This window comes from Gossypium hirsutum, chromosome D06, assembly GCF_007990345.1.
Source record: "Gossypium hirsutum isolate 1008001.06 chromosome D06, Gossypium_hirsutum_v2.1, whole genome shotgun sequence".
NCBI classification, from domain to species: Eukaryota; Viridiplantae; Streptophyta; class Magnoliopsida; order Malvales; family Malvaceae; genus Gossypium; species Gossypium hirsutum.
Genome location: NC_053442.1, coordinates 61810147 through 61837314, shown reverse-complemented (window position 1 = coordinate 61837314; position 27168 = coordinate 61810147). Strand labels below are relative to the sequence as shown.

Here is a 27168-nt window from a genome sequence, read left to right as displayed (position 1 = left end):
ATTCTATCACATGCGTATGAGTGTGGAAACCATAGATTTAGAACATTGATGTGTGCTTAAAAATAACATATAATAAATAATGAAATGTATGATTTGAAGCTAATAATCATAATAATATACAATATTAAAATAAATAAATAGATTGAAATATGAGAAAAATAAAATTTAAACACATAAATATATCGTATAAACAATACTAAAGGCGCTACAATACATCATAAAATTAACAATTTACTTTATTTTATTTCACCTTAAAACCTATGGTGTGGTTTAATAAGCTTGAGCTAAAAATACTATCACTTAGAATCTGATGTAATGACTTGATGGTTCACTATTTAAAGTGTGGCATGGATTCGAGTTGCCTTAGTTGCTAGTTAAAAAATAATAATATCAAATAGTTTTGTAAATCCTAAATACAGCAAAGTTGGAAGTATAGCAACATGAAAAGTTGCAGTTGTCAGCTACAAACAAACACTTAGAAGAGGATAGAAGAATGGGCTGATACAATAGGTTGAGAAACAAGGTATGCAACCATTGCAAGTAAATGAATTAATGATTGTAATTAATAGTAATCTCATTGCAGTAACATAAACAAGAAAAAGAACAGTCCACATACAGATACCAAAGTGAACATTCGAACTAGCCAACCTCAACAGCATAAGAACACTCCACATGATATCTATATCCAACTTAGATCCGCCCAATCCACAATATTTAGGCTTTGAGGCAGGAGTAATGCATTATCATGTCCTTTATTCAATGCTTTGACCTTTGAACATCATTAGCAGTCCAAATAGCAATTGCATAGGTGCAAATTTTAATACTAGCAGAAACATTTTCTTGATAATACAAACAATATCTTCTATTGCTTAACCAATGTAGGGCAAAGGCACCTGGTTCTTGTGACTTTGCTGGCACTGCCACTGTTGCTAAAACTGAATTATGTCATTGAGCAGACTCTTGAAGGTTACAATTGTGTTCCTCCGCTCACTACGGATGCGGATGCACTACACCAAAACAGGCTTTTAGCGGCGGTTGGATAACAAAAGCCGCTAAAGATCGATCATTAGCGGCGCTTCATGGAAAACGTCGCTGAAAATAAGCATTAGTGGCGTTTTCCATAAAGCGCCGCAAAATAACTAAGCCCAACGACACCGTTTTCCGAGCTTTCGGGGATCTAGAGGCGTTTTTTAATAAAGCGCCGCTAATGCTCAGGGCTTTAGCGGCGTTTCTGAAAAAGCACCACAAAAAACCTAAGCCCAACGACGCCGTTTATTGAGCTTTAGGGGATTTAGCGGCATTTTTTAAGTAAGTGCCGCCAATGCTCAGGGCTTTAGCGGCATTTTAGAAAAAGCGCCACAAAAAAACCTGAGCCCAACTCGCCGTTTACTGAGCTTTCGGGGATTTAGCAGCATTTGTTAAGTAAGCGCCGCTAATGCTCAGGGCTTTAGCGGCGTTTATGAGAAAGCGCCGCAAACAAACCTAAGCCCAACGACGCTGTTTACTGAGCTTTCGAGGATTTAGCGGCGTTTTTAAGTAAGCGCCGCTAATGCTCAGGGCTTTAGCGGTGTTATGGGAAAGTGCCGCAAAAAAACCTAAGCCCAACGACGCCGTTTACTGAGCTTTCAGGGATTTAGCGGCGTTTTTAAGAAAGCGCCGCTAATGCTCAAGGCTTTAGCGGCGTTTCTGGGAAAGCGCCGCAAAAAAACGTAAGCCCAACGACATCGTTTACTGAGCTTTCGGGGATTTAGCGGCATTTTTAAGAAAGCGCCGCTAATGCTCAGGGATTTAGCAGCGTTTCCGGGAAAGCGCCGCAAAAAAACCTAAGCCCAACGACGCCGTTTACTGAGCTTTCGAGAATTTAGCGGCGTTTTTATGTACGCACCGCTAATGTTCAGGGCTTTAGCGGCGTTTTTGGAAAAGCGCCGCAAAGAAACCTAAGCCCAACGACGCCGTTTTCTTAGTTTTCGGGGATTTAGTGGCGTTTTTAATAAAGCACCGCTAATGCTCAGTGCTTTAGCGGCGTTTTTGATGATGCACCGCTAATGCTCAGGGATTTAAAATAATTTAAAATATTTGTTAAAAATGGAAAAATTAAAATACTATTATTTAAAATAATTTTAAAATTTTTTGGATACATTACTGATTTTTAATTTAATTATTTAATTTAATTTAATTATCATTATAGTTTAGGGTTTAATAAATATGGTTTAGGGTATATATATATGGTTAATTTAGGATTTAAGACCGGTTTAGGAGTTACAATTTTAAGTTTTATAGATTATGGAATTAAGGATTATAGATTAGGGATTCTGGTTTAAGGGTTAATGTGATTTAAGGTTTATGGGTTAAGGGTTAAGGATTAGGGGTTAGGTTAGGGGTTAGATGTTAAGAGTTAGGGATTTAGGGTTTAGGGATTCAATGTCAGGTTAGAGTTTAGGGTTTAAATTAATTAGTGTGTTTTAATTATATATTAAATAAGGTTTAGGGGTTAAGGGTTAGGGATTTAGGATCGGGTTTAGGTTTAGGGTTTAGATTAATTAATGTTTTTTAATTTACATATTAAATAAAATTTAGGGTTTAGGGTTAGATTAATTTGAATATAAAATACACGTTAATGAATCATGAATAATAAATAAACACAAACTAACATAGCGATAATAATCTCAATCATACATGTCAAATATCGGTATCAAGATTTGAGATAAAAACGAGCTAATTAATGCAAGCACAAGCCAAGTGTATAAATTTTGAAATGACTAGAAAAATAAATGGTATGAGGAATGGAAATTGTGAATCAATAAAGCATATATGCAGAAATTTTAACACATGTAATAATGCGGATGGTGCTTTCTCCTGAACTTTGACGATCCATGCTTTTTCAAGGACATTAGTAAGTAGGCTATGAATGAATCTTAAATTTGAAAACCATTGTCGTGAGTGGATCTGCTACTTCAGACTTGGTCTGTTAATACATATGACTCACTTTTGAGGCAGGTTGATGGCCAATGTGCTTCAGAGACCGCAATGGTTATCCGCAACAACAGCAGCAGCATTGAACTACAATTTTGTTCCTACAAATAATTGCTAAGATGCCCCTCAAGTTTGTCAATCTGTCCAAAATATTTCAATGTGATACATTGTATTTATTGTATAACATAAAGTTTTTGGAGTGCTTATTGTCGTTTAGGTGATGGTGTTGAATGAAACATGTTTAAGCAGACACACTTGTCATTCAATGAATAATCTTTGCTTAGTTCCTTTTAACTTCTATTTACTTAATAAGTGGTACTGAAAGTTCATGAAAATAAATAAATTTTGGCATAATAACTTACTTTATCCTCCAATTTTATTAAAAAAATTATTTTAATTTTTCGTCTTTTTTCAGCTCTTCAACTTACATTATTCATTAAATTACTTTAAAATAGATGAAAAGAGTTAATGCCCATTAATTTTACTGATGTGAAATTCACGTGTATGTCATATAAATAACTAATTAATTTTTTAAATATTGAAAACAAATATTTTTCATCAATTGTTATTCATAAAATAAAATAAAATAAATTTAAGTAGACATAAGTGATAAGTGAAGAAATGTAGTTGATTGCAATGGAAGAAAAAGAAATGAACTAGGGTGTCCAATTAAGCCAGTGGTAAATGTACCAAATATTGAAATTAACCTTATTTATAATTTTCAATGGTTGTGTATGTTAATTGGACCTTACATTTTAATTATATCAAATATTGGAATTAACTTCATTTATAGTTGAGATTCATATTTGTTTAATTTTTGTCACTTTTTATGTTTTTATTTCATATAATTATGTTGTATTCAACACTTCATATAGTTATACTTGTAAAATAAATATATGCAAAATGCAATAAAAAAAACATTTAGCATGAATGACAACTGCATTAATATATACAATAAAAAAAATATTTTAAATAATTAATTAACATTGCGAAAATGATTTAAATAACTTAATTATTTTAAATGTTTTATTAATAATTTTATGCTCTATGTTGACACCATTTTTTGATGAAAACGGGGTCGACTTGAATTTTGAAAAATGAAACGAGAGTCGCCACCAATTCTTTTTTATGAGGTGTTATTGGATCACCTCGAAAAGTAGTTGTTTTTAATAAACAGTTTGATTTTATTAAAACAACAAGTTTGGTCCACGAAATTCAGAAGAACGGGTTCGGGAGTCGGTTACGCACGAGGAAGGATTAGCACCCTCGATACGCCCAAAATTGGTACCTAGTTGATTACTTAATGTCTTAGTGTCAAAAAACTGAAAACTTTAAAGAAATTTAAAAATACGATCCTTGTAATAAAATGTTGAAAATTTTGGGAAAAGGGGCGCGTTCCACATTAATCGAGAAAGAAAGCATCGTATCCAGTAAGTTAGGACACAATGTCTCGAATTCCCGATATGTGAATGAATGTCAAAATTTACTTATTTAAAAGATGTTTAATTATCTCGAGTTTAGAAAATGGATCATGCCCAGTAAGTTAGGACACAATCTTTTCTTAATTCCCGAGATTGTTTAAAACTTGAGTTTGAAAAGATTCGTGTATTTAGATTTATTATGAAAATCGAAACCCAGTAAGTTAGGGTACGACCTTCTCGAATCTAAATACGAGATTTGGTTTTATTTAAAAACCATATTAAATAAAATTAACTTAACATAAAATGGTAAGAATAAATGCAATATTAACATGTATAACACAATGATAATGATAATACAAGTAAAACTAATATAAGCAATAATCAAAAAGAAATAAAATACATAAAATAACAAATCTATTATATGAGATAATTAAAGCATTTCCTAAAAATAATAACGAATACATGAATAAATAAATAAATAAATAAATATCAAATAGTATAACAATAACAATACAAATAGTAGGAAATAAAATGTTCATGTATATATATAAACATATTTAAGTTATAAATCATAAAGTAAGTGAATGTATATATGTATATAAAAAGTTATGGAATACATAAAATATAAAGAGTATATACAAAATACATATTTTAGAAGTATAAAGGATATGTAAATATATATATTTATGCAAATAAAAGAGAATACATGTAAGAATGTATATATGCATGTAAATACATACATATATAAACTATAGTATATATAAAAAAAATAAACGTACATATGGGCACATATAAACATATATATATAGAAGCAATTATATTAGTATAATAATAGTAATAATAATGATAACACTAATAATAATAATAATAATAATTAACTTAAATAATAAAAGTGCTAAAATGCGGACTAAATCGAAATAAAAATGAAAATATTGGGAGAATTTAAAATAAAAAATGAAAAGGACTAAATTGTGACATTCGCCGAAAGAGGGGGGACCAAAATGGTAAATAGACCATAGCCCCAAAAGGCAGTGCTGCAGTGGACCAAAATGAAACCAAAATAAAACTCTGGGGCTAAATTAAAAATAAAAGAAAATAACGAAAAGGGGCAAATTGCAACGCGCTTCAAAAGCGGAAGGACTGCGCACGTAAATAACCCACCCGCACAAAAACACGCGGACCCTGGGTCACGGGTCGGGTCAACGCCCGGGTTAAAGGGCTAAACGACGTCGTTTTGGCTATTGGTGCTGAAGCTCAAAACGACGTCGTTTCTTGCGTCCTATTTAAGTCAAATTTTTTTAAAAATTTTCATTCATCATCCATTCATTAAAAAAAAATCTCTAAACTCTCTCTAGCCCCCCTCCCTCTGATCTTGGCTCCAGCCAATGGCCACCGTGTCGGACTCCGGTCGCCGGCGTCGGCGCCACCGCGCAAGGTGGCCGGTGAAGGTAAAAAAAACTTATTTTCTAGATCTCGACCCCCTGAGCCCGGATCTAGCCTCAAAACAACCAAAAATAAAGGGGAAAAGGCCGTTATGCCTCTCTTCAATCGGTTCTGTCACCGGAGAAGGAGTCTCCGATTGCGAGAAGACGGAGCGACTCCCGATGAGTTCCTTTTTCCCTTTTCTTTTTGTTTTCGTATATAAAATAGAAAAAAATAAAAATAGGAGTAAACAACCTAAGTAAATACCTAAACAGAAAATATATCTTCTTGAAAATGTTGTATTTTATTTGCTGAATATTTGTGAAAAATAGACCTTTTTACAGATGAAAAGATCGGTTTTTTAAACCCGATTCCCCCCATTTTCGTTTCTTACAAATCGGCTTTATAGCCAAAAGAAAAATAAAATTTTGGTCTTGTCTCCTTCTGCTTCTGCTTGTGTTGCGTGTTTGCAGGGTGATGGACGAGCGGCGCGACGTCAGAGGTAGGTGCGGATGGGACGTAGCGAACGGCGGTGGCAGAGGAGTGGGTACTGCAAAGGTGTACGGCGCACATGGGGGAAAATTAGGGTTCTGAAACCCTAGTTTTCATTGTGTTTGGGCTGTATTTGGGCCTATGGTTTGTATTTGGGTTGGTCCAATTAATTTTGTAATGTAACTGGGCCATTTGGGCTGAAATTTGTTTTGCTGGTAGGGCCTGGGCAAATTTGGGCTTCTACACTCTATATAATATTTTATAAATTTTATTAACAATTTTAATAATTTTTTATATTTTTAAATATTTTAAAGTTTAATAGCTCGATTGAATGCAAATATATATATAAGGGCTTAATTGGTTTTTTTTTTTTGGAAAAACTTCAGGGACTTTAAAGACCCTTTAGCCTTAATTTTTACATCATAGTTAAAAATTTTCAATGCATATGCATATGTTATACTAAAAGAATTTAATCCGAAAACACAAATTTTGTTAACAGAAAAGGCAATTAAATTAAAAGTAAAGTTCATATGTCATAAAAAAATTCCGAACAAAGTAAAGCATTTCTACAAGAATAATTCTTTGCTTTCTTTATTGAAGTAAATTTTGTTCTTTTCTTGCAAATTAGGCAATTACTTTGGTTTTTTTATAGGTCTAAGATGACTTAATCATGCCATGAATATATGGACAATAGTCCACAATCATATGAAATTGTTATATATATATTCTTTTATATCTAGTTGGTCCATCAATTGAGTTTAACGATAAGCCAATTAAATCGATAAGCCAAAAACAATTGCACATTGCATTGATAATACACATTGCATTCTCAAGCGAAGAACATAAGTTTGAACTTTGAAGACAATATTATTAAAAGAGACAGTCACGAACCTAGAACATGAATAATAAAATAAACTTGAAAAATAGTAAAAAAAAGTGTCATTATTTATGATACTAACTTAATTATTTTAAATATTTTATTAACAATTTTATGCTTTTTATAATATTTTGTAAATTTTATTAACAACTTTAATAATTTTCTATATTTTTAAATATCTTTTCATAATTTAAATTTTTTTTTGTAATTTGCATATACTTTTTGTTATTTTAATAAAAAAAAGAAAGTAATTAATGAAAAGATTTAATTAATTTTTTTATTAATGACAAGAATTTAATTAGAAACCAATAAGCCAAAACACGGAATAAAATTCTACTAATAACACAAAAAGCATGCCTCTCTTCCATTATTCTTCAAAACTTAAATAAGATATTATGGATACGAGTGATAATTATAAATATCTTAAAGAGTAAGAAATAAAAAATTAAGAGATATTATCATCACCATAGATTTTTTTTTATTTTAATAAAGACGATTATATAATTTAAATATATTGGATAAAAATGATAATATATCACATAAATGTCATATTCATAAATTTTTTCAATAAGAAATTGCATAACTACTCCAAAATTCAAATTTGTGTATTAATGAATTAAATCTAAATATTATTATTTGAATCAAAATAGATAATTCTTCATTGGTTATTCAAATATGATTAATATATGAATTTAGTAAGTTACAAAAATAAAAATATTTAAATGTAAATCAAATAATTTAAATCCAAATATGTTATATATGCATAAGTATAGTAAATTCATTTGGAGGTTAAGATTTGTGTCTACTCCAAGAACGAAGGAAAAACAATTTAAGAGGAGACGAAATTAAATTGTAACTTTTACGGTAGTAAAAATGTAATTTTACCATTTTAATAGTCTATATCTTTATAATTTATAAAAGATTCAATCAAATTTTTATTATTTTTAAGGAGCCCAAAGTGTAATTTTATCTTTACTAATTAAAGTTTTAAAAATTTTAAAATGACTAAATAAAAAATCTTTCATTTTAGGAGGGCAAGCCCCTACTGTAACACCCCCTAACCCCGAACCGTCGCCGGAACAGGGTTACGAGGCATTACCGAACATATCAGACAACTTACGAATAATTCATTAATAAAATAACATTCGTAATATAATTGAATAACCAAGTCCCTGTAATGAACTTTCGAAGTTTAAAACATGTTTTAAAAGTGAAATGGGACTCATTCAAGTACTCCGAATTTTTTTTTTATAAATTTCGACATTCTACTTATTTTTACATAAAACCTCCTGCAATTAAGACCATATCATTTCCAAACATAACCAATTCAACCAATTCATTTCACATTCTCATTTTCTATTCTAAATACCTTCTAACCAAACTCAATAAACTCAATATCAATTTAAATTTATCAATGTACTAATTAAATTAAAATGGATAAACTTTTTTCATTATAATTCTTAAACTTATAATACTAACATTTTTAATTATTTATATTCACAACATAATAACCTTATACACATCCTATGTACATGCCACATTACCAAAAGAAGATATACATCACCAAAAATTTGCTGAAGTCGGGTCTGGCTTTGGATGCTGGTTCAGTACTTGACTTCTACAACCTGCACACGGAAACAACCGTACGCTGAGTATGCATATACTCAGTGGTATCACTATAATTCAATTTATAATTAAATACATTAAATCACACACATACTTTTTCATTACAATTAACATTACTTATTAATGAACAATTCAATCTTTTTATATTATCAATTAATTATATATAAATACCATTCTTATTTCTTTATTTCAATTTTCACCTTTCACATATACTATATCATTCAAGATTAGTTTTATCAGTAAATTTACTTCATTTGTCCCTATTAACTTGACTCGGATTCGGCGGATACACGAACTCCAACCAAACACACCAATAAACAGTAATCAGTAATGATAACAGTAATAGTAACAGTATGTTAGTGATAGTATCTGTTAGAGAGGCAGTTAAGGTTAGCTGAGTTGTTAGCTAAGTAGTTAAGCAAGGGAGTTATTCTATTCCTATAAATATAGTCATTTGACAGTGTATTTGAACTAAGTAAACAGAAAGAATTAAATTGAAAACAGATTTGTTCTACATTCTTCTCTATTTTACCTAGTTTCTTTCATGGTATCAGTCGCTAGGCGTTCTTAGTAATGGCCACGACAAATTCTGCTGCCTCTGACTCCGTTGAGTTGAATGGCTCAGTCTTCATTGCTGATCAGGTGGTGAACTCGTTTCCTCGGCATGAGGTCGTGAAACTTGATGAAGGGACGTTCCTCCAGTGGAAGCAACAGGTTCGTTTTATTGTGAATGGATATGATTTGTTTGGCTTTCTGGATGGATCTGTGTCTGCGCCGCCGAGATTTGTACAAGCACCGGACGGTGCTCTTGTACTTAATCCAGCGGCCTCTGTGTTTACTCAACAGGACAATCTTATTACTTCGTGGCTTCTTTCGACTATAAGCTCGACCATTATATCCTCCTTTATGGATGTGCAATCGGCATCCGAGGTGTGGTCTACGGCGTTGGCGATGTTCGCCGCTGATACGAATATGCGGCAAGAAAGGCTGCGTCATGAACTTCACTCTCTCAAGAAAGGGAGTTTGTCGATCCGGGAGTATGTTGCCAAGTTAAAGAGTCTATGTGCGCATCTAGAAGCGTCTGGAACGTCTGTATCTGTGGCTGAACGAACGGCGGTGATGCTTGTGGGTCTTTCATCTGAGTTCGAAGGTGTGGTCTCCTCCGCGTCGTTGTCCACGACTCCTCTTCCATTTCAGCGGCTGGTGGATGCTTTGATTGAATGTGAAAATCGTCATGTTCCGTTGGATTAGGAAGCTGTGTATAGTGCGCATCTGGTGGAAGATTCATCAGTCTCGGTCACGGATGGCGCGACGCGCGGGGGTCGTTCGGCTGTGCGTGGACGTGGAAGGAACTTCCGGCCACGTCTTCAATGTCAGATCTGCTCTAGATTCGGCCACGTTGCTCAGCGCTGCTACTATCGGTACCACCGTGATGAGGCGTCTCCGATGCAGTTTTCGGTGCTGCCCTCTCGTGAATCTGGGGATCGTGGCTGGTCTTCAACACCAAATACACAGCCTAGATTTTCGAATCTTGGTCAAGGCCCTAGTCAATATAATGCTGAATCTGGTCAAAATCATTATGGCTATGGTCAAAATAGATATGGTCAAAATAGCTTTCCACTTGGTCAAAGCTATGGTCAAAATAGTTTTCCACTTGGTCAAAGCTATGGTCAAAATAGCTTTCCACTTGGTCAAAATTATTGTGCTGATGGTTTTAATAATTTTTGTGGTCAGTATGCAGGGCTAATTGGTGGTGGGCCCAGGTCAGGTGTTGAGAACCATGTGTATAGGCCACACGCATTTGGGCCGAATGGTGAAGGTGTCAGGCCGAATTTTGAAAATCATGGGTATAGACCACAAACAAGTGGGCCGAATGGTGGAAGGCCTAATGGTGGATTTAATAGCAATCTTGGGCCAATTGATGGTTTTGGGCCAAATGATCGTATTGGGCTGCCTGCTACTAACCCTGTTTCGAATAATGTACAGCTAAATTCGACTTCGCCATATGTTGGTTCTGATGTTCCGTGGCGGACTAAGCCGCGAGCTCGTGTTTTCTCTGCGTCAAATCCGTGCTTTGGACTTCCTAGGCTAGGATATTTACATGCTTCTGACTATTCGGATCCGTCTGTCTCGGGTTCACATATCAACTCTGCGCAGTGTGGGGCTAGTGGGGATGGATCTGACTCCCCGGCTCCTGGGCCAGCTGGTTCGACATCTTGGTATCTTGATTCGGGTGCCAGTAATCATGTGTGTCAAGATGATTCAGCACTCCGTGATGCTGTTCCATATTCAGGTACGTCGTCTCTTTTAATGGGTGATGGTACACCTGCTATGATATCGTCTATTGGTCAAGGTGTTTTGTCTACACAATCTAGAGTACTTCGGTTGTCTAATGTTTTATGTGTTCCAGCTATTAGGAAGAATTTATTGTCCGTATCACAATTTGCAACTGATAATGATGTTTTCTTTGAGTTTCACCCCACCTATTGTGTGATAAAGGATAGCGTGACACAGAAGAATTTGCTGACGGGCCGTATACATAATGGGCTATATCAGTTTTCCATATCAGATGCGTCTATTCTTGTTACGTTTCATTCGTCTACTGCTCAAGTTGAAATTCCAACTACGACTGCTGACAGTGAGTTGTGTTCGTTATGGCATAAACGTCTTGGTCATCCATCGTTAAATGTTGTTAAGAATGTTCTTGATCAATGTCAATTCAAATTCAATAAAATTGCTATGAATAAAGTTGCTATGAGTGATGTTTGTACTGCTTGTAAAAAGGGAAAGTTTCATAAATTGCCATTTTCGAATTCTACTACTGATTATGCTGATCCATTTTCGTTGGTTGTTTCGGATGTATGAGGACCTGCCTCAGTTGCTTCTGGTTCAAATTGGTATTATGTCTCGTTTGTTGATATGTGTTCTAGGTTCACTTGGGTATACTTAATACGGCAGAAGTCTAAAGCAGTGACTTGCTTCATTCAGTTTCAGAAATTAGTTCAGAATCAATTTGGCAAGACCATCAAACAATTTCAGAGCGACTGGGGTGGGGAATATCGAGCGTTTGCTTCGGTTTTGGCGTCTCACGGTATTATTCATCGAGTCACCTATCCTCATACGTCTGAACAGAATGGAGTTGCAGAGCGTAAGCATCATCATATAGTAGAAATGGGCCTCACTCTTTTAGCTCAAGCGGGACTTTCAATGGAATTCTGGTCATATGCCTTTGCTTGTGCAGTTCATTTAATAAATCGTCTTCCCACACCAGTGCTGGATGGTAAGACTCCATATAGAGCCTTGTATGGGTGTGACCCTACCTATGATCATTTACGTGTTTTTAGATGTTGTTGATACCCGTATTTGCGCCCGTTTTAGCGCCACAAGTTGGATTTTCGATCTCAACCGTGCACGTTTTTGGGATATAGTTCTTGCCATAAGGGTTACCAATGCCTTTTACCTGATGGTCGAATCATTGTCTCTCATCATGTTGAGTTTGATGAGTCACGATTTCTCTCTCCGACTACTCTACGGTCTACTACGAAGGTGAGTACTATTTCGTCCTATTTTCCTGTACTCAAAAATAATTTGTCTTGTCGTCAAAACTCCGGTATTCGTTCTGTGTGCCCAAGGACTTTGAATGAGACTTTGATTCCTCAGAGTGGTGTAGATGTGGTTCCAACAAATGCTAATTCTCCTAGTAATTCCTCTCATAGTAGCTCGTCATGTTCTGGTGATCAGTCTCCCACACCAGTTGTTCCAATTCCATCCGTTCCTACAGGACCAGAGATTTCTACAACTGATGTGAATGTCCATCCCATGACTACTAGGTCAAAGGCTGGTGTTTTTAAACCTAGAGTGCTTGTTGTTGAAGTTATAGAGCTGTCAACGATTGAGGAGGCTTTTGCGAGCCCTGAGTGGCAATCTGCTGCTCAAGCTGAGTATGATGCCCTGATTCGCAATGGTACCTGGGAACTGGTCTCTTTACCATCGGGTCATAAATTTATCGGTTGCAAATGGCTGTTTAAAGTTAAGAAAAACCCAGATGGTACTGTAGAACGGTATAAAGCACGTCTGGTTGCGAAAGGTTGCTCTCAAGTTCCAGGTTGTGATTTTCAAGCAACATTTAGTCCAGTAGTAAAACCCGCTACTATAAGGGTTATATTGTCGGATGCAGTTACTAAAGGATGGTTGCTTCGACAAGTTGATGTTAATAATGCCTTCTTGAATGGGGATGTTGATAGTAAAGTGTTCATGCAACAATCTCCTGGTTATGTTAAGCTTGGGGTTAATGGGAGACCTTTGGTTTGTCGGTTAAAGAAGGCTTTGTATGGTCTGCGTCAGGCTCTGAGAGCTTGGTTTGAGAAGTTGAAAGCATTTCTCTTGATGGTTGGGTTTGCTGGTGCAAAATCAGATGCGTCTTTGTTTGTGCGAGTTCAAACTGACTGCACTATCTATGTTCTTGTGTATGTTGATGACATAATCATAACTGGGGATGTACCGTCATCTATTGACTAGCTTATGACGCTGTTGAATGTTGAATTCTCGTTGAAAGATATGGGTGATTTGCATTATTTTTTGGGAATTGAGGTTACTCGGTCCTCTTCCAAGTGTCTTCATTTGTGTTAGAGAAAGTACATCCGGGATTTGTAGAATCGGAGTGGTCTGTCTCATGCTAAAAGTGTTCATACGCCCATGATTAGTTCGTCACATATTTCTAAGAGTGACGGTGATCCTTTAACTGATCCAACGGAGTACAGAAGTTTGGCTGGTGCGTTACAGTATGTTGTCATGACTAGGCCTGATATTGCATATGCAGTGAACAGGATTTGTCAATTCATGCATAGTCCGACCACAGTACATATGGTTGCTCTTAAGAGGATATTGCGATATTTGTCTGGTACTCTTGATTTTGGAATTGTTTTTCGTCAATATGATTCTTTGTCCTTAGTTGGGTTTTCGGATGCAAACTGGGGGTTGGATTTTGATGATCGTCGGTCTACTTCAGGATATTGTGTATTTTTTGGGTCCAATCCTGTGTCATGGTCCTCTAAGAAACAGCAAGTGGTGTCTCGGTCTACGGCCGAAGCGGAATACCGAAGTTTGGCTGCCGTCACTAGTGATATGTTGTGGATACGTTCGTTACTTCAAGAGTTACATATTGAGTTACCTACTCAGCCCAATATTTGGTGTGATAGTTCCAGTGCAGTAGCTGTTGCTGCCAATCCTATGCTACACTCTAAGTTTAAACATGTGGAGTTAGACTTATTCTTTGTTCGTGAGAAGGTTGCCGATGGTTCTGTTTTGGTTGGGGAAGTTCCTGCGTCTGATCAAGTTGCTGATGTTTTAACTAAACCACTGTCTGTTTCGTATTTTTCTCGGTTTAGATCTTTTCTTCGGGTTGTTCCCGTGGGGAAGATGGATGCATGTTAGTGATAGTATCTGTTAGAGAGGCAGTTAAGGTTAGCTGAGTTGTTAGCTAAGTAGTTAAGCAAGGGAGTTATTCTATTCCTATAAATATAGTCATTTGACTGTGTATTTGAACTAAGTAAACAGAAAGAATTAAATTGAAAACAGATTTGTTCTACATTATTCTCTATTTTACCTAGTTTCTTTCACAGTAACAGTAACAGTATTCAAAACACAAAGTGCTGAATCTGTAACAGTAACGATAATAGTATTCGACATACAAAGTGTCGAATCGAATCGGTAACAGTAACAGTAGTCGGCACATAAGTGCCTGATTAGTAAGCCGGCAAATACCCCGTACTCTTCCATATCCTATGGCATGCCAACTATATCAGACTAGCCCGACTAGTTAATAGGGTATTTAATTCACTTTTCAGTACAATTTCCATCTTAGTTCAGTATCAATTATAATTCCTTATTTCAATCAGTTTCACAATATTGCAATAATTCATTACTTCATTAATTTCACAGTTCAATTCAGTACTCAAACAATATTCAGTATTTCATAATTCAGTTCAATATCAATCTCAATTTCAATACTCAATCATAAATTTATCAAGCATGTAACTATCCAATTTCTTAAATATCAATTCATTCTTAAACTTTCATTAATTGACAATAACAATACAATTTTTAGCTATTCTTCAATTTCAGTCATATATCATATATAACAATTTCAATCACTGCATGAACATTAAATTCATGTCTTTCATTTTCAATCTCAATTATACTTTTCCATTCACTAATCAAAACACAATTCAATACCGGCACATATTTTCCAAAATCAATTTAAATAAGTCACTTACCTTATTATTTACTTACCATACACATAAGTTAAATTTAACATTAAGTAATAAATAATTTGACTTATAGTAATACAAACCGTGATTCTCGTGTCTACTCCTCGTCCACTTTTTCTTTTCCTTTCTTCGTGGATGCCTCGGGTACGATATTAGATACGAGAAAAAATTAAGATAATTTTCATAATCATTAATATAGTATAATTTTTTTTCAACTAATACTTGAATTTCTATTCTACTTTCATCTCAATTTCAATTCAATCCCTAACTAAATTCATTTATTTTTCCATCTCAATTCATACCTCATTTCTACTCCAATTTCAACTAAACTTAACCTTACCTATCTAATTTTGTCATAAATTCGTAATTTCGAAATTCTTGCAAATTTTGGTCCTTATTATATAAAATTTATAAATTTAATACATCTCCCAATTTTAATTAGAAATTTTATTAATTCAATTTCTAATTCACACTTTTACCTACCAAAATTAATGTCTAAAAATCTAATAACTTCCAAAATTTTCAGCATATACTTAATAATATTTTGTTCTAGGTTCAAAAAAACTCAAAGATTACAAGAAAAGGACTTAATTTGACTTACCAATTTGAAATTAAACCTTGAAAACCCTAAATTTCTTCTTTTCTTTTTCTTTCTTTCTTTCTCCCCTGTTTCTCCTCTGTTTCGTTTGAAATTTTATTCTGTTTCTTTCTTTTACTTTGTTTCTTTAGTAATATAATATAATATGATATAATATAATATAATATAATATAATATAATATAATATAATATAATATAATGTTGTTTAGTACATTTAAATTTATTTCTTCATAGTGCACTCTCATTTATTTATTCAATTAGTGAAAAGCCGAAGCCGCCTTTACATGTGGTTTTTCCCCTTTTAAGGGTTTTCCACGTAAAATATTTGTGTTCGTCTTCTCCAAATTTACTTGTTTGTTGTTTATACAAGTCGGTCCCCGACACATTGTCAAAGTAATACGATTTCTTTCTAATAATGAGCTTACATTTCCCATTTGAGTTAGTGATTAGTGATTTATATTTTTATATTTTATTATTTTTGATGGATTTATTAGCCAAATAGATGATGATCTCCTAGCCTATTAAGCCTGGCTTGCTGTGACTCAAGAATGTGAAATGTCGAGCTTTAATATTGAACTGTACAGAAATTGAAACCTACCAATGATTGATGAACATCTCTATCTTGCTTGTTTCGGTAAACAACAATTGTTGAACAATGATCATACTAGGATCAAATCAAACCCTTGACAATGATCAATGAACTCTCACCTATTGAACCTGATCTCGGCCCTATAATGATGTTAAGAATTATGGTCAACATATTGTATTATAGCTCCAATATATGCAAAGATGGCACCATCACACATTGTTGAACCCAAATTGTTGTACTATATAAAAAGATGGCAACACATTGTATGATAGTTACAATATATGAAAAGATGGCAAGCAAAAGGCCGTCACACATTGTTCTACTTTAGAAGCCGTATCCTAACCGTTCTCCATGGATTCATAACTATTTAAGTCCAAATAACGACATTGATTTCACTTTTTTATATTTTCTGATACATTAGGATAATTGTATCCCATAACCATGTCCGAGTATGTGTTAGCATAAAAATAAAGATTATTTTTCTTCAATTGAAATTATAATTACAATTACTTACAAGTAATACATCTGAATACTTACAACAAAAATCAATCATTACAATGCACACTAATTGTTAGACTAGCTGCATGTTTATATACCTGGGTATTACTATATTCATATATAGAATCTCATCAACTCATACTATAAAAGATACTATTGGCAAATAATTGAGCTAATGCACATCAAATTCGTGTTTGAATGTGGTTAGATTCTGCGTGAACTCAAGGGCATATTTAGGGGGTGGCAGAAGTCCGGCTCCCCTTAAAATGAAAAATTTTTCATTTAAATCTTTTAAAATTTTTAAAATTTTAAATTAGTAAAGGTAAAATTACACTTTGACCACCTAAAAATAATAAAAGTTTGATTTAATCCTTTAAAAATTATAAAGATATAAACTATTAAAATGATGAAATTACATTTTTACTATTATCAAAGTTACAATTTAATTTCGGCACTCTAAAAAATTTTCTAACTCCACCCTAGGTTAACTTATTTTTGTTTGAATATAAGCTTCGAGTGACATCCCTCATAAGCTTGTCAAAATGATGCATCAAAAGAATAAACAAAGTTAAAATCATGGAAAAAAGTTCACGTATTGCAAATGATACTAATAAAATTTGTTCCATGTGCACTATAACATAATAAGTCAGTAAGTTCGTCACTCACTTTCGAAAACAAACTAGGGCAGGCCAGTCTGCAATATGCTGGGCAAGTTTAACAATAGCAGATGAAGTGGGTGCCTCCACCATTGTAATGTTGTTGAAGTAGAATGCAGCCAAATTGTTGATAGCAAATGCACACTAAAATATGTTAAGCAACTGACTCAATCCACGTCAACTTCCTCACCTAACTGACATGGCTTGTTTCTTGTTTTCAATTCAAATCAGTTAGGATTGGATTTGCTTATTTTTTGAATAATTTGAAAGATTTAACCCACTGTTGTATTCTATCTCAAACACCTAGTTAAACACTTATATTTATTTGTAATGCAAAGCAATGAAAAAGTATACTTGCCATTCAAACCAAAGTTGTTTCTTTTACATGATATCAGCTTAGCCATCTTTTAGGATTCAACGCCGCTCTCCCCTTTTTTTCCCGATCCTTCTTCTTCTGCCATGGGAACTACCGATACTAATATCTCCTCTGTTATGTCCTCACTTATGTCTTTCCCTTCTATCCACAACCAACTCACCATTGAACTCACCGTCTCAAATTATCTTCTCTGGAAAACTCAATTCACCCCAATCCTCCATGGCAATCAACTATACTGTCATGTTGATGGAACTGCCTCTCCGGCGAGAGAGGTTAACGGGGCACCGAATCCGGCGTACCAGGCCTGGTATATTAAAGATCAGCTTGTATTAAGCAGAATCTTTGGCTCTCTCTCTGAACCAGTGCTGTCTCAAGTTGTTGGTTCAACTACTGCCATTGATGCATGGACAAAGCTTCAAACCACCTATGCCTCCGGGTCCCGTGTTCAGATCCGGTCCCTCAAAAATTTATTGCATTCTCTCGCTCGCGGCACTGATTCGATTGTTACATACATGGATCGTGCAAAGCGTATATATGATCAGCTTCTTGCTCTCAATCAACCGATCTCTGAGGATGATCTTGTTGATCACATTTTACGGGGTCTTGGTCCTGAGTATCGACCCTTCACTCGCAACATCGAGGCACGATTAGTGTCTGTGAAATTTGATGATCTATACGGCTTACTTTTGCCTGAAGAATCACAGTTACAATCTGCCTCTGAGACTCTTCATCCAGCGGCTGTTGGCCACTATGCCAGTCGGCAACAATCTAATGGCAACTCCCGTGGCAAGGGTCGTGGCAACCGCCGAGCTGGTTACTCTTCCTCCAAGGGCCGTGGTGGCTCTTATCCTTCCGAACCGACCTGCTATAATTGTCGAGGGCGTGGCCATACTGCCAGACACTGTCCAAGCCCGAAATACAATGATACCCAACCTAAGCCAACTGCCAATTACAACTCTTCATCTCATCACTCCGACAAGCAGTGGGTTGTCGATACGGGTGCCTCTCATCACTTAACTTCTGAACTGAAAAACCTTGGTCTCCACTCTGAGTATAGCGGAACTGATGAAGTCACTCTCACTAATGGTAAATCTCTATCCATTGCTCGTCTGGGTTCTAATAAAATTACTATTGGTTCTTATTTTTTTCGCTTCATAATATTCTTCATGTTCCAGAAGCTAATCTCAATTTGCTTTCTGTTCCTCAGTTTACTAAATCTAATGATGTCTCTGTGGAATTTTTCTCTGACCATTTTGTGATTAAGGATCTCAAGACGAAGCAGGTACTTCATCAGGGAGTCATTAGAGATGGCCTATATCGGCTGGCCGCAGATCCTATTTCTCCAGTTTGTCACTCAGTTTCCCTGTCTACATGGCATGCTCATTTAGGCCATGCGTGTTTCAAAACTGTTCGCAAAGTCTTAAATTTGAATAATTTGTCTGCTTCCTCTAAGCATGACTTGTCGTTATGTGAGGCTTGTTGTGTTAGCAAGTCTCGAAAATTATCTTTTTTCTGATTCTACTTTTGAAGCAAAAGAACCTCTTGAATTAATATGTTCGTATTTGTGGGGACCTTCTCCAATTGCCTCTGTTGATGGATATTTATATTATGTTGTCTTTTTTGATCACTATACCAAGTATTCATGGATTTATTTTTTGCGAACTAAATCTGATGTATTCAATTGCTTTGTTCAATTCCGAGCTATCATTGAAAAATATTTTGGCAAACCGATTAAACAGTTTCAATCTGACTGGGTGGGGAATTTCAAGCTCTAGAAAAATACTTAGCTTCCAATGCCATCTTATAGCACAGTTCATGCCCATACACCCCTGAACAAAATGGCTGCGCTGAAAGAAAACATCGACATATTACTGAAATTGGCCGAGCACTCTTACATCATTCCAAAGTACCACCTAAATATTGGGATCATGCCTTTGCTGCTGCTGTCTATACCATAAATCGTTTGCCAACCCCAAAACTCAACCATAAATCCCCATATCAAGTTATTTTTCAACGAAACTCGGAATATAATTTTCTTCGTGTTTTCGGTTGTTGTTGCTATCCTTGGCTTCGCCCGTATATAAAGAATAAATTAGAGCATTGTTCTACAAAATATGTCTTTCTTGGTTATAGTATTCGTCATAAAGGTTATAAATGTTTATCGTTATCCACCAATATATTTTTTTACTCACGACATGTTATCTTTGATGAACAGGTTTTTCTGTTCAAAGACAGTGATGACAGGCCCTCGATATTATCGGTTGTAAGTGGGTGTATCAGAATAAAGTCAAAGCTGATGGCTCGATCGATCACTATCGGGCTCGCCTCGTTGCTAAGGGATTCTATCAACGCCCAAGTATTGATTATGTTGAGACTTTTAGTCCGGTTATCAAACTGGCTACGATTCGTCTTGTTTTGTCAATTGCTGTGACGAATTCCTAGCCCATTCGACAACTTGATGTCTCCAATGCTTTTCTCCATAGTGCATTTGACGAGCCTGTCTTTATAGAGCAACCTCAGGGTTTTATTGATCCAACAAAACCGACTCATGTCTGTGCTCTCAAGAAGTCCCTTTATGGTTTAAAACAAGTGCCTCGTGCTTGGTACTTTTGTCTTGCTGGTGCACTTCAGAAGCTTGGTTTTTACGGCTCTAAGGCGGATAGTTCGCTATTTATTTATTTGACCGGTGGTGACACAGCCTACTGTTTGGTATATGTTGACGATTTGGAACTGACGGGTTCTTCCCCATCTCTTCTACAACGGTTCACTAATCTTCTTGGACAGTTGATTGCACTAAAAAATTTGAGACCTATATCTTTTTTTCTTAGCATCGAGGTTGCTTGGCATTCAAATGGTCTGCAGCTCACTCAAACAAAGTATATTTTGGACATTTTGCATCGTGCTAATATGCATGAGGCTTCGAGTGTTGCAACCCCGTCGACTCCACAAGCTGACTTGGTTGCTTCCTCTACTACATTTGAGGATCCGACACTGTATCGACAAATTGTTGGTGCTTTACAATACTTGGCTCTCACTCGTCCGGATATCTCGCAGGCTGTCAATAAAATGGCTCAATAGATGCATTCACCTTCTGTTCATCATTGGCAAGCAGTTAAGCGCATTCTTCGTTACTTACGGGGAACTCTTGATCATGGTATTGTGTTCCGTCGATCTAATTCGAATGCTTTAACTGCCTACTCTGATGCCGATTGGGGTGGAGACAAACTTGATCGAAAGAGTACCTCGGCTTATGTTATTTATCACGGTGCCAATCTTGTTTCTTGGTGCTCAAAGAAACAGAAGACCGTTGCTCGTTCCAGCACTGACTCTGAATACCGAGCGCTTGCTACAACTGCCTCTGAGTTATACTGGCTTTGTTGTCTACTTCGTGAGCTGCGGCATCCTCTGCCGTCTACTCCTCGGATATGGTGTGACAACGTGGCTGCTACATACTTGGCTACAAATCCAGTTTTTCATTATCGCTCAAAGCATCTTGAGCTCGATTTCCACTTTGTTCGAGATCAGGTTCGGCAGAAACATCTTGTCGTTTCCTACATACCCACTGTGGATCAATTGGCTGATGCTCTCACTAAGCCACTGTCAAAATCACATTTCTTGTTGATGAAAGACAAACTGCTGGTTCTTCCCCCCATCCGTTTGTGGGGGGGGTGTTAAGCAACTGACTCAATCCACGTCAACTTCCTCACCTAGTTGACATGGCTTGTTTCTTGTTTTCAATTCAAATCAGTTAGGATTGGATTTGTTTATTTTTTGAATAATTTGAAAGATTCAACCCACTGTTGTATTCTATCTCAAACACCTAGTTAAACACTTATATTTATTTGTAATGCAAAGCAATGAAAAAGTATTCTTGCCATTCAAACCAAAGTTGTTTCTTTTACAAAATAATGTGTTCATACTCCTACATTCAACTTTAAACAGATATAGTATTTTCGTTAGGGAAAAGTCAGCAATATTTTTTTATGTTATTATAAGCACTGATCTGAGTTCTCAATAATTAATTTAACTCTAATTAACTAACTATTCAAAATAAAGATTGAGGACAACCCATAATTTTATACAAGATGAGAATAGAACATAAATCTCAAAGTTATTAAGGCTCCAATCTTACCATTAAGTTACAGTCTCATTGACTGAAAAAAAGGTCGTACAGGAGAAGAGAGAATGGCGAACCACCTATACTGGTCACCGTCCACCAAAAAGCAGCACACTCCATGGTGCAGAGCGAACCGCTCTAGGAACATCAAGCTTGGAAAGGCGCAGAACTGAGATGGAAGAGTTCAGAATTTCCTTTTTTTTTAACAAAATAAACCCGATTTGGGTACTCTTGAAACAAAAATGGAAGAAAAGAAAAATGGCCTATCGGCCTCCGCCGTCCTTTGGCCCCGACTCCGACGAAACCCTAAAAGGTTTACACAGCCTTGGAGAATGGAGGAATCCTCCGATAGTGGCGCATGGCCTGGCCGCAGGTACGCCTCTAACCCCATTTTGTTTTATTTATTTATTTTAAAATATAAAATGACTAAAACATTCAACAAAATCACATTCTATAATGGAAATCTCTATATTTTTATTGTTGATGTCCGAAAAAAATGCCCCGTTCCCTTACAGCATATTCGACTTTATAGCCGAGAGAAAGAGGAGAAAAAATAAAAGCAAATCCCCTATTTTTGCTACTGTTTTTGTGGTTTGTTTCTGCTTTTCTTGGTTGCGTGTTTGCAAGTGACGGTGGCGGGTTGCAGAGATAGAGAGCAGGTGCGGATGGGACATGACGAACGGCGGTAGCAGAGGCAAGTGAGGGTGCGGTACTAGGGTGGTGGTAGAGCCTAGGGTTCTGAAACCCTAGTTTTCACTGGGTTTGGCCCATGTTTGGGCCTATTTTTGTAAATGGGTTTTAGGTTTTTGGGTTTTATGTTTGGGTTTATTTTTTTTGTAAAATGGACTGTTTAGGTTGGTTGCCAGGCCCGGGTAAAATTGGGCTTATACAGTAATTATTTGTTTACTGTCTGTTCATTTGTATGGGAATTACACACTGAGTTTACGTAAACTCATCACTTTTTGTTTATCTGTACAAGTAATCCCCAAATATAGACGGATCGGGATAGCAGAGAACTAGTGGCGTCCACACGACTTTTTTTACACTGTTTACTTCCTATTTGTGATTTTACTTTTATTTGGGAGTATTTTGTTGTAATTATGGCATTTATGAATTTTCGTTTAAATTTTAGATTTTATACGGTTTTATGATTTAAATCTGCTAATGTTAGGTAAAACTCGAGTTTTCAAATGAAATTAATGTTTTATAAAAAATTCCACGAATAAGCAAACTGTTTAAAAGCTTCTGCAATAAAAATAAAAAGTGTTTTGAAATTGAATAACGATTTGTAAATGAATAATGTTTTGAAAATGCAAGACACGATTTTAAGTTAACATAAGATAATAAAAAAATGGTTAAATAGAAAAGAGGATTTAGCGACGACATATTTTTCGAAAAGTACTACCATGTTAAGTCGTCAGATTCAGCCATATCGTTTAGGCCGGGTTTGGGGTGTTACATGTAGTCAACTCCCTACCACATTCATGTTTTTTATTAAATGATAAATTTATCCTAAAACATTACAACTCTACATTGTATATAATAAAGTTTGGTATTTATATTCATTTAAATTACCTAGTGAAACAAGATTCTTCTCATCTCTTTTTATGTATACTTTCAAGCAATTTTCAGTTTAAAATTGGGAAAGAAAATATTTTCCCCAGGCCTCCTAATATAAGACCCGATCCCAAAAAAACTAAAAGGAAATCGTGTATTGGTCTAGGTAAATCCATTCTGTGTAAAATAAGAGATAAATAAATCGAAATGCTTTTCATGATCTTATTGACCCGACCAGGAATTTTTTTTATGATACGTTCCTAATTGAATAAAATCCTAATCTATTAGGCGTGAATTGCTCTAAGCACAATTATTAGACAGTTTCGTTTTTTATTCTTTTTTGTTTGTTCAAAAGAAAAGGGTATTTTGTTTTTTGAAACATTCGAAAAAAATAAATGTCATTAGTATTAATTTTTTAGAATTATGGATTATTGTGTCTGTTTAAATTATGGGTTCCACAACCCAAACTGAAAAGTAAGAAGTCCATTCTAGAAATTGGTGGCTTCTAAAACCCATAAATCAATACTGTTGAGAATATTTAAATTAATTAATATAATTTAAATAAGAAATAATTCAAATCTTACAAACCCAAACAAATCATAGATGAATCCCAAAGTAATATTGAAATCAAATCATACAAACCCAAATCAATCTTAAACAAAGTAACAATGAAACCAAATCACACTTGGAATTCGAGCATCCTTTCATCAAAGAAGTAGGAATGAAATGCCAAATCCTTTGTGAACTCCTTTGATCAAATAAATCCTTTAGCGCTTTTTATTTGAATAAATCACATCTACAACCATGAACACAATTAGAACCGATGTTGGTAATGAAAACAAAATCATGAAATAATAATAATCAACAACATTGATGATTGAAAATTGATTTTTTAATCATTTAGAGTAATTACCACAAAGCTTTAGGCTTAGTCACCTTAACACTATTTGCAGTGGATGATATAATTGCATGCAGACTTTTTACACTTGAGAATTTCTCCTTGGCAAAGCTTTCCACAATGAGAGCATTCAGGGTAGCCCTTGACCTTCCTAAAAAATTTAAGATCATGATGATGATTGTGATAACGAGAAGGAAATGTGACCTCATCTTTGAGAAATGGAAATTGTCCAAGAACACATTTGATATGAGCAAAAGTATCACAGATTGAAAAAGAATAATACCAAAGGCTTGGATCTCTATATTGCTCACAAATATCACAATAACTTTACTCCTTATCATCATGATAAGTAAGCTTTAGCCTGCAGTGTTCATCAATTTTGTGAAGAGCTGAATGTGGTAATGTTAAGCATCCAAAATCCAAAGCAAATCCGCACTTTCCACATCTAAATGCACCTTTGTTGATATTAGCGCCACAACCATTACATTTCTCCCTGTATTTGAAATAAAAAAAAGAGAAAGTGTTGGTGTGCTTCACATTCAATGATATCAGCAACTTTAGCACACCTTAAGCACATCTCCCAACCTCTAATATAGTAGAAGAAACCACTACAATGTCGATCGCAAAAGCCACAGTACTTGAAGCTGTTGAAATTGAGGGTGCCATTGCTTTGACGAAACCAATGTTGCTTGAATCTTGGCAATTCAGCACAGGTTTTATGAAGAAAAAAGGGGCATTCTGAACAATAATAGAAAATATTTGAGATAGGTAGCATGCACCCATCACATTTTCTATCAATTTCCTCCTCCATCTTGTCTGCTAACACCAAGCAATGTTAATGACTCAAATGTTCAATCTTTGCAGCTTCCCCAGCTTCATTCAACTCAATAACACGAATGATGGAAGACTGTATAGATTTTTCATAAAGTTCCTCACATTGCTTTTCGTCCTCAATTACCTCGTACAACTTATCATCCTCTAAGACACAATTCACATGGACAACGTAATTGCAACCTAGCTTCTCACAAGAGTAACTCCCACGCTCTAGTCTCACTTCTTTGAAACAAATCTTGCAATCTTGCCTTGTAAGATCTTCAAGAAAATATTTGTGAAAAATGCAGTGATCATGTCTAGAAAATTTTATAACACGTGGGAGTGAAGTGCATTTCTTATGGACCATGACGTTGCACGTAGAACATATATAAGAAATAGAATTTCCCTCAGTGCCACATGCATCACAAATGGATGAACCTCGTCTTCGAAATAATGTGAATGGGTGTTGATGGTGGCTTTTACCTTCAACAATGGACATTGGAAGAGCACATCCAATATTGATGTTAAAATGGCAAAGAGTGCAACCATAAAAAGGTCCAGAATGATGCTTTTGGCATAGGTTGCAAAAACAACCACTGTCACTACAGTTAAGAAAAATAGGGTGTATGTGATAGGAAGGGTGATTAAGTTTAGTAGGTAACTCATCAAGACATTTCTTATGAAGGATAAAAAATGGACAGTCAGGGTAAAGATATATAGCATTTGTCAAAGGTTCATGACACCAGGAGCAGCTTAATCTTTTGAGTACATCTATGGCCATGGGACTTTCTATGAAGGTCAATGGATGTTCGTGGATGTCATGTTTGGACGGTTTGGTAAACTTAAATGAAGAAGATAATTGAGCACATTTGACGTCAATGGAAAACCAACAAGAAAGACATTGATAAAAAAACATGTTACGTTTTTCCTTGCATAATGCACAACCATATAGCCAGTAATCATTATGATATGGCCTTTGTTGAAAAAAAAAACCTTTGTTTGAGTGCTTGGGATGGAGAGGGTGATTAGGAATTTCAAGGGGTGCCTCTGCACATTGCTTGTGAAGGTGATAATTGCAATGAATACAAGTGAAGCATGGAGCTGAAAGCAGTTCCCCACATCCATTACAGTAAGCTTTGAGACCTTCATTGCTTTGCTCTTCCACTAACACCAATGGATGTTCCTGATGAAAAGGATGCTGAATTTGTTGCACCGAATTGTCGTGACTCTCATTCTCATTCTCGCTCACACTCTCACTCACACTCACACTCTCATTCTCATTCTCGCTCACACTCTCACTCTCACTCTCACTCTCATTCTCAATCTCACTCACACTCTCATTCTCACTCACACTCTCATTCTTAATCTCACTCTCACTCTCACCCTCACTCACACTCTCATTCTCGTTCTTCATCTCCATTAATTAGTGTGTTTGTGAGAAATGAAAAATATGAAGGAGATGATAGCAATGAATGAAAGACACAGGATGAATAAAACAAAGAAGAAAGGAATGAGTGAAAAATAGTTGCCTGCAAAGTCGTAGCAAGTAAATAAAGAAAATTAGAATGGTTTAAATGCTTTGAAACATCAACCTGAAGCCATTGCAATTCATATTTAATAAATATATATGTCTTTAAATTGGATTGAAGCGTTATGGTTTGGTTAATTGAAAGTAGAAAGAAGATTAGTTATAGTAAAATGGTAAAATGAAAATGAGTTGGTAATAAAAAAGATGCCAACTATCTTCTCTTTCATATCAATCATTTTTTAATATTTAAACAAACTATTTTACTTTTGCTAATTAAGAAATAGTTACCACTCATGATTTCTTTTCTTCTTTTTCAAATTTCAATTTTGTTTATTACATCTAAATAATCCAAATTAAATAATTATCCACATAGTAAGTTAAATGTAAATCCAATCATTCTATATAATTACAATTAGTAGTCTAAGTATATCATACCAATAAGCGAAGAACGTAGATTT

General features: G+C 35.3%; 3 protein-coding genes across 3 annotated transcripts; 2 read left to right on the top strand and 1 right to left on the bottom strand.

Annotated features, from left to right (window-relative positions):
* The first annotated feature begins 9384 nt into the window (after positions 1 to 9384).
* On the top strand, positions 9385 to 10062 carry LOC107902146 (retrovirus-related Pol polyprotein from transposon RE1). The gene has a single exon (XM_016828370.1). It carries the CDS (start codon positions 9385 to 9387, stop codon positions 10060 to 10062), a length of 678 nt encoding a protein of 225 aa, XP_016683859.1.
* Positions 10063 to 10257: 195 nt separating this feature from the next.
* Positions 10258 to 11559, top strand: LOC107903367 (translation initiation factor IF-2-like). Its single transcript, XM_016829387.2, has 2 exons — positions 10258 to 11104; positions 11311 to 11559. The coding sequence occupies exons 1-2, from the start codon at positions 10258 to 10260 to the stop codon at positions 11313 to 11315; spliced, it is 852 nt and encodes a 283-aa protein (XP_016684876.1). The 3' UTR covers positions 11316 to 11559.
* A 13645-nt stretch (positions 11560 to 25204) lies between these two features.
* LOC107902144 (uncharacterized) lies at positions 25205 to 26602 on the bottom strand. The gene is made up of 2 exons (XM_016828368.1): positions 26176 to 26602; positions 25205 to 25461 (listed from the first exon to the last, which is right to left on the bottom strand). Exons 1-2 carry the CDS (start codon positions 26600 to 26602, stop codon positions 25205 to 25207), a joined length of 684 nt encoding a protein of 227 aa, XP_016683857.1.
* Between the last annotated feature and the right edge of the window lie 566 nt (positions 26603 to 27168).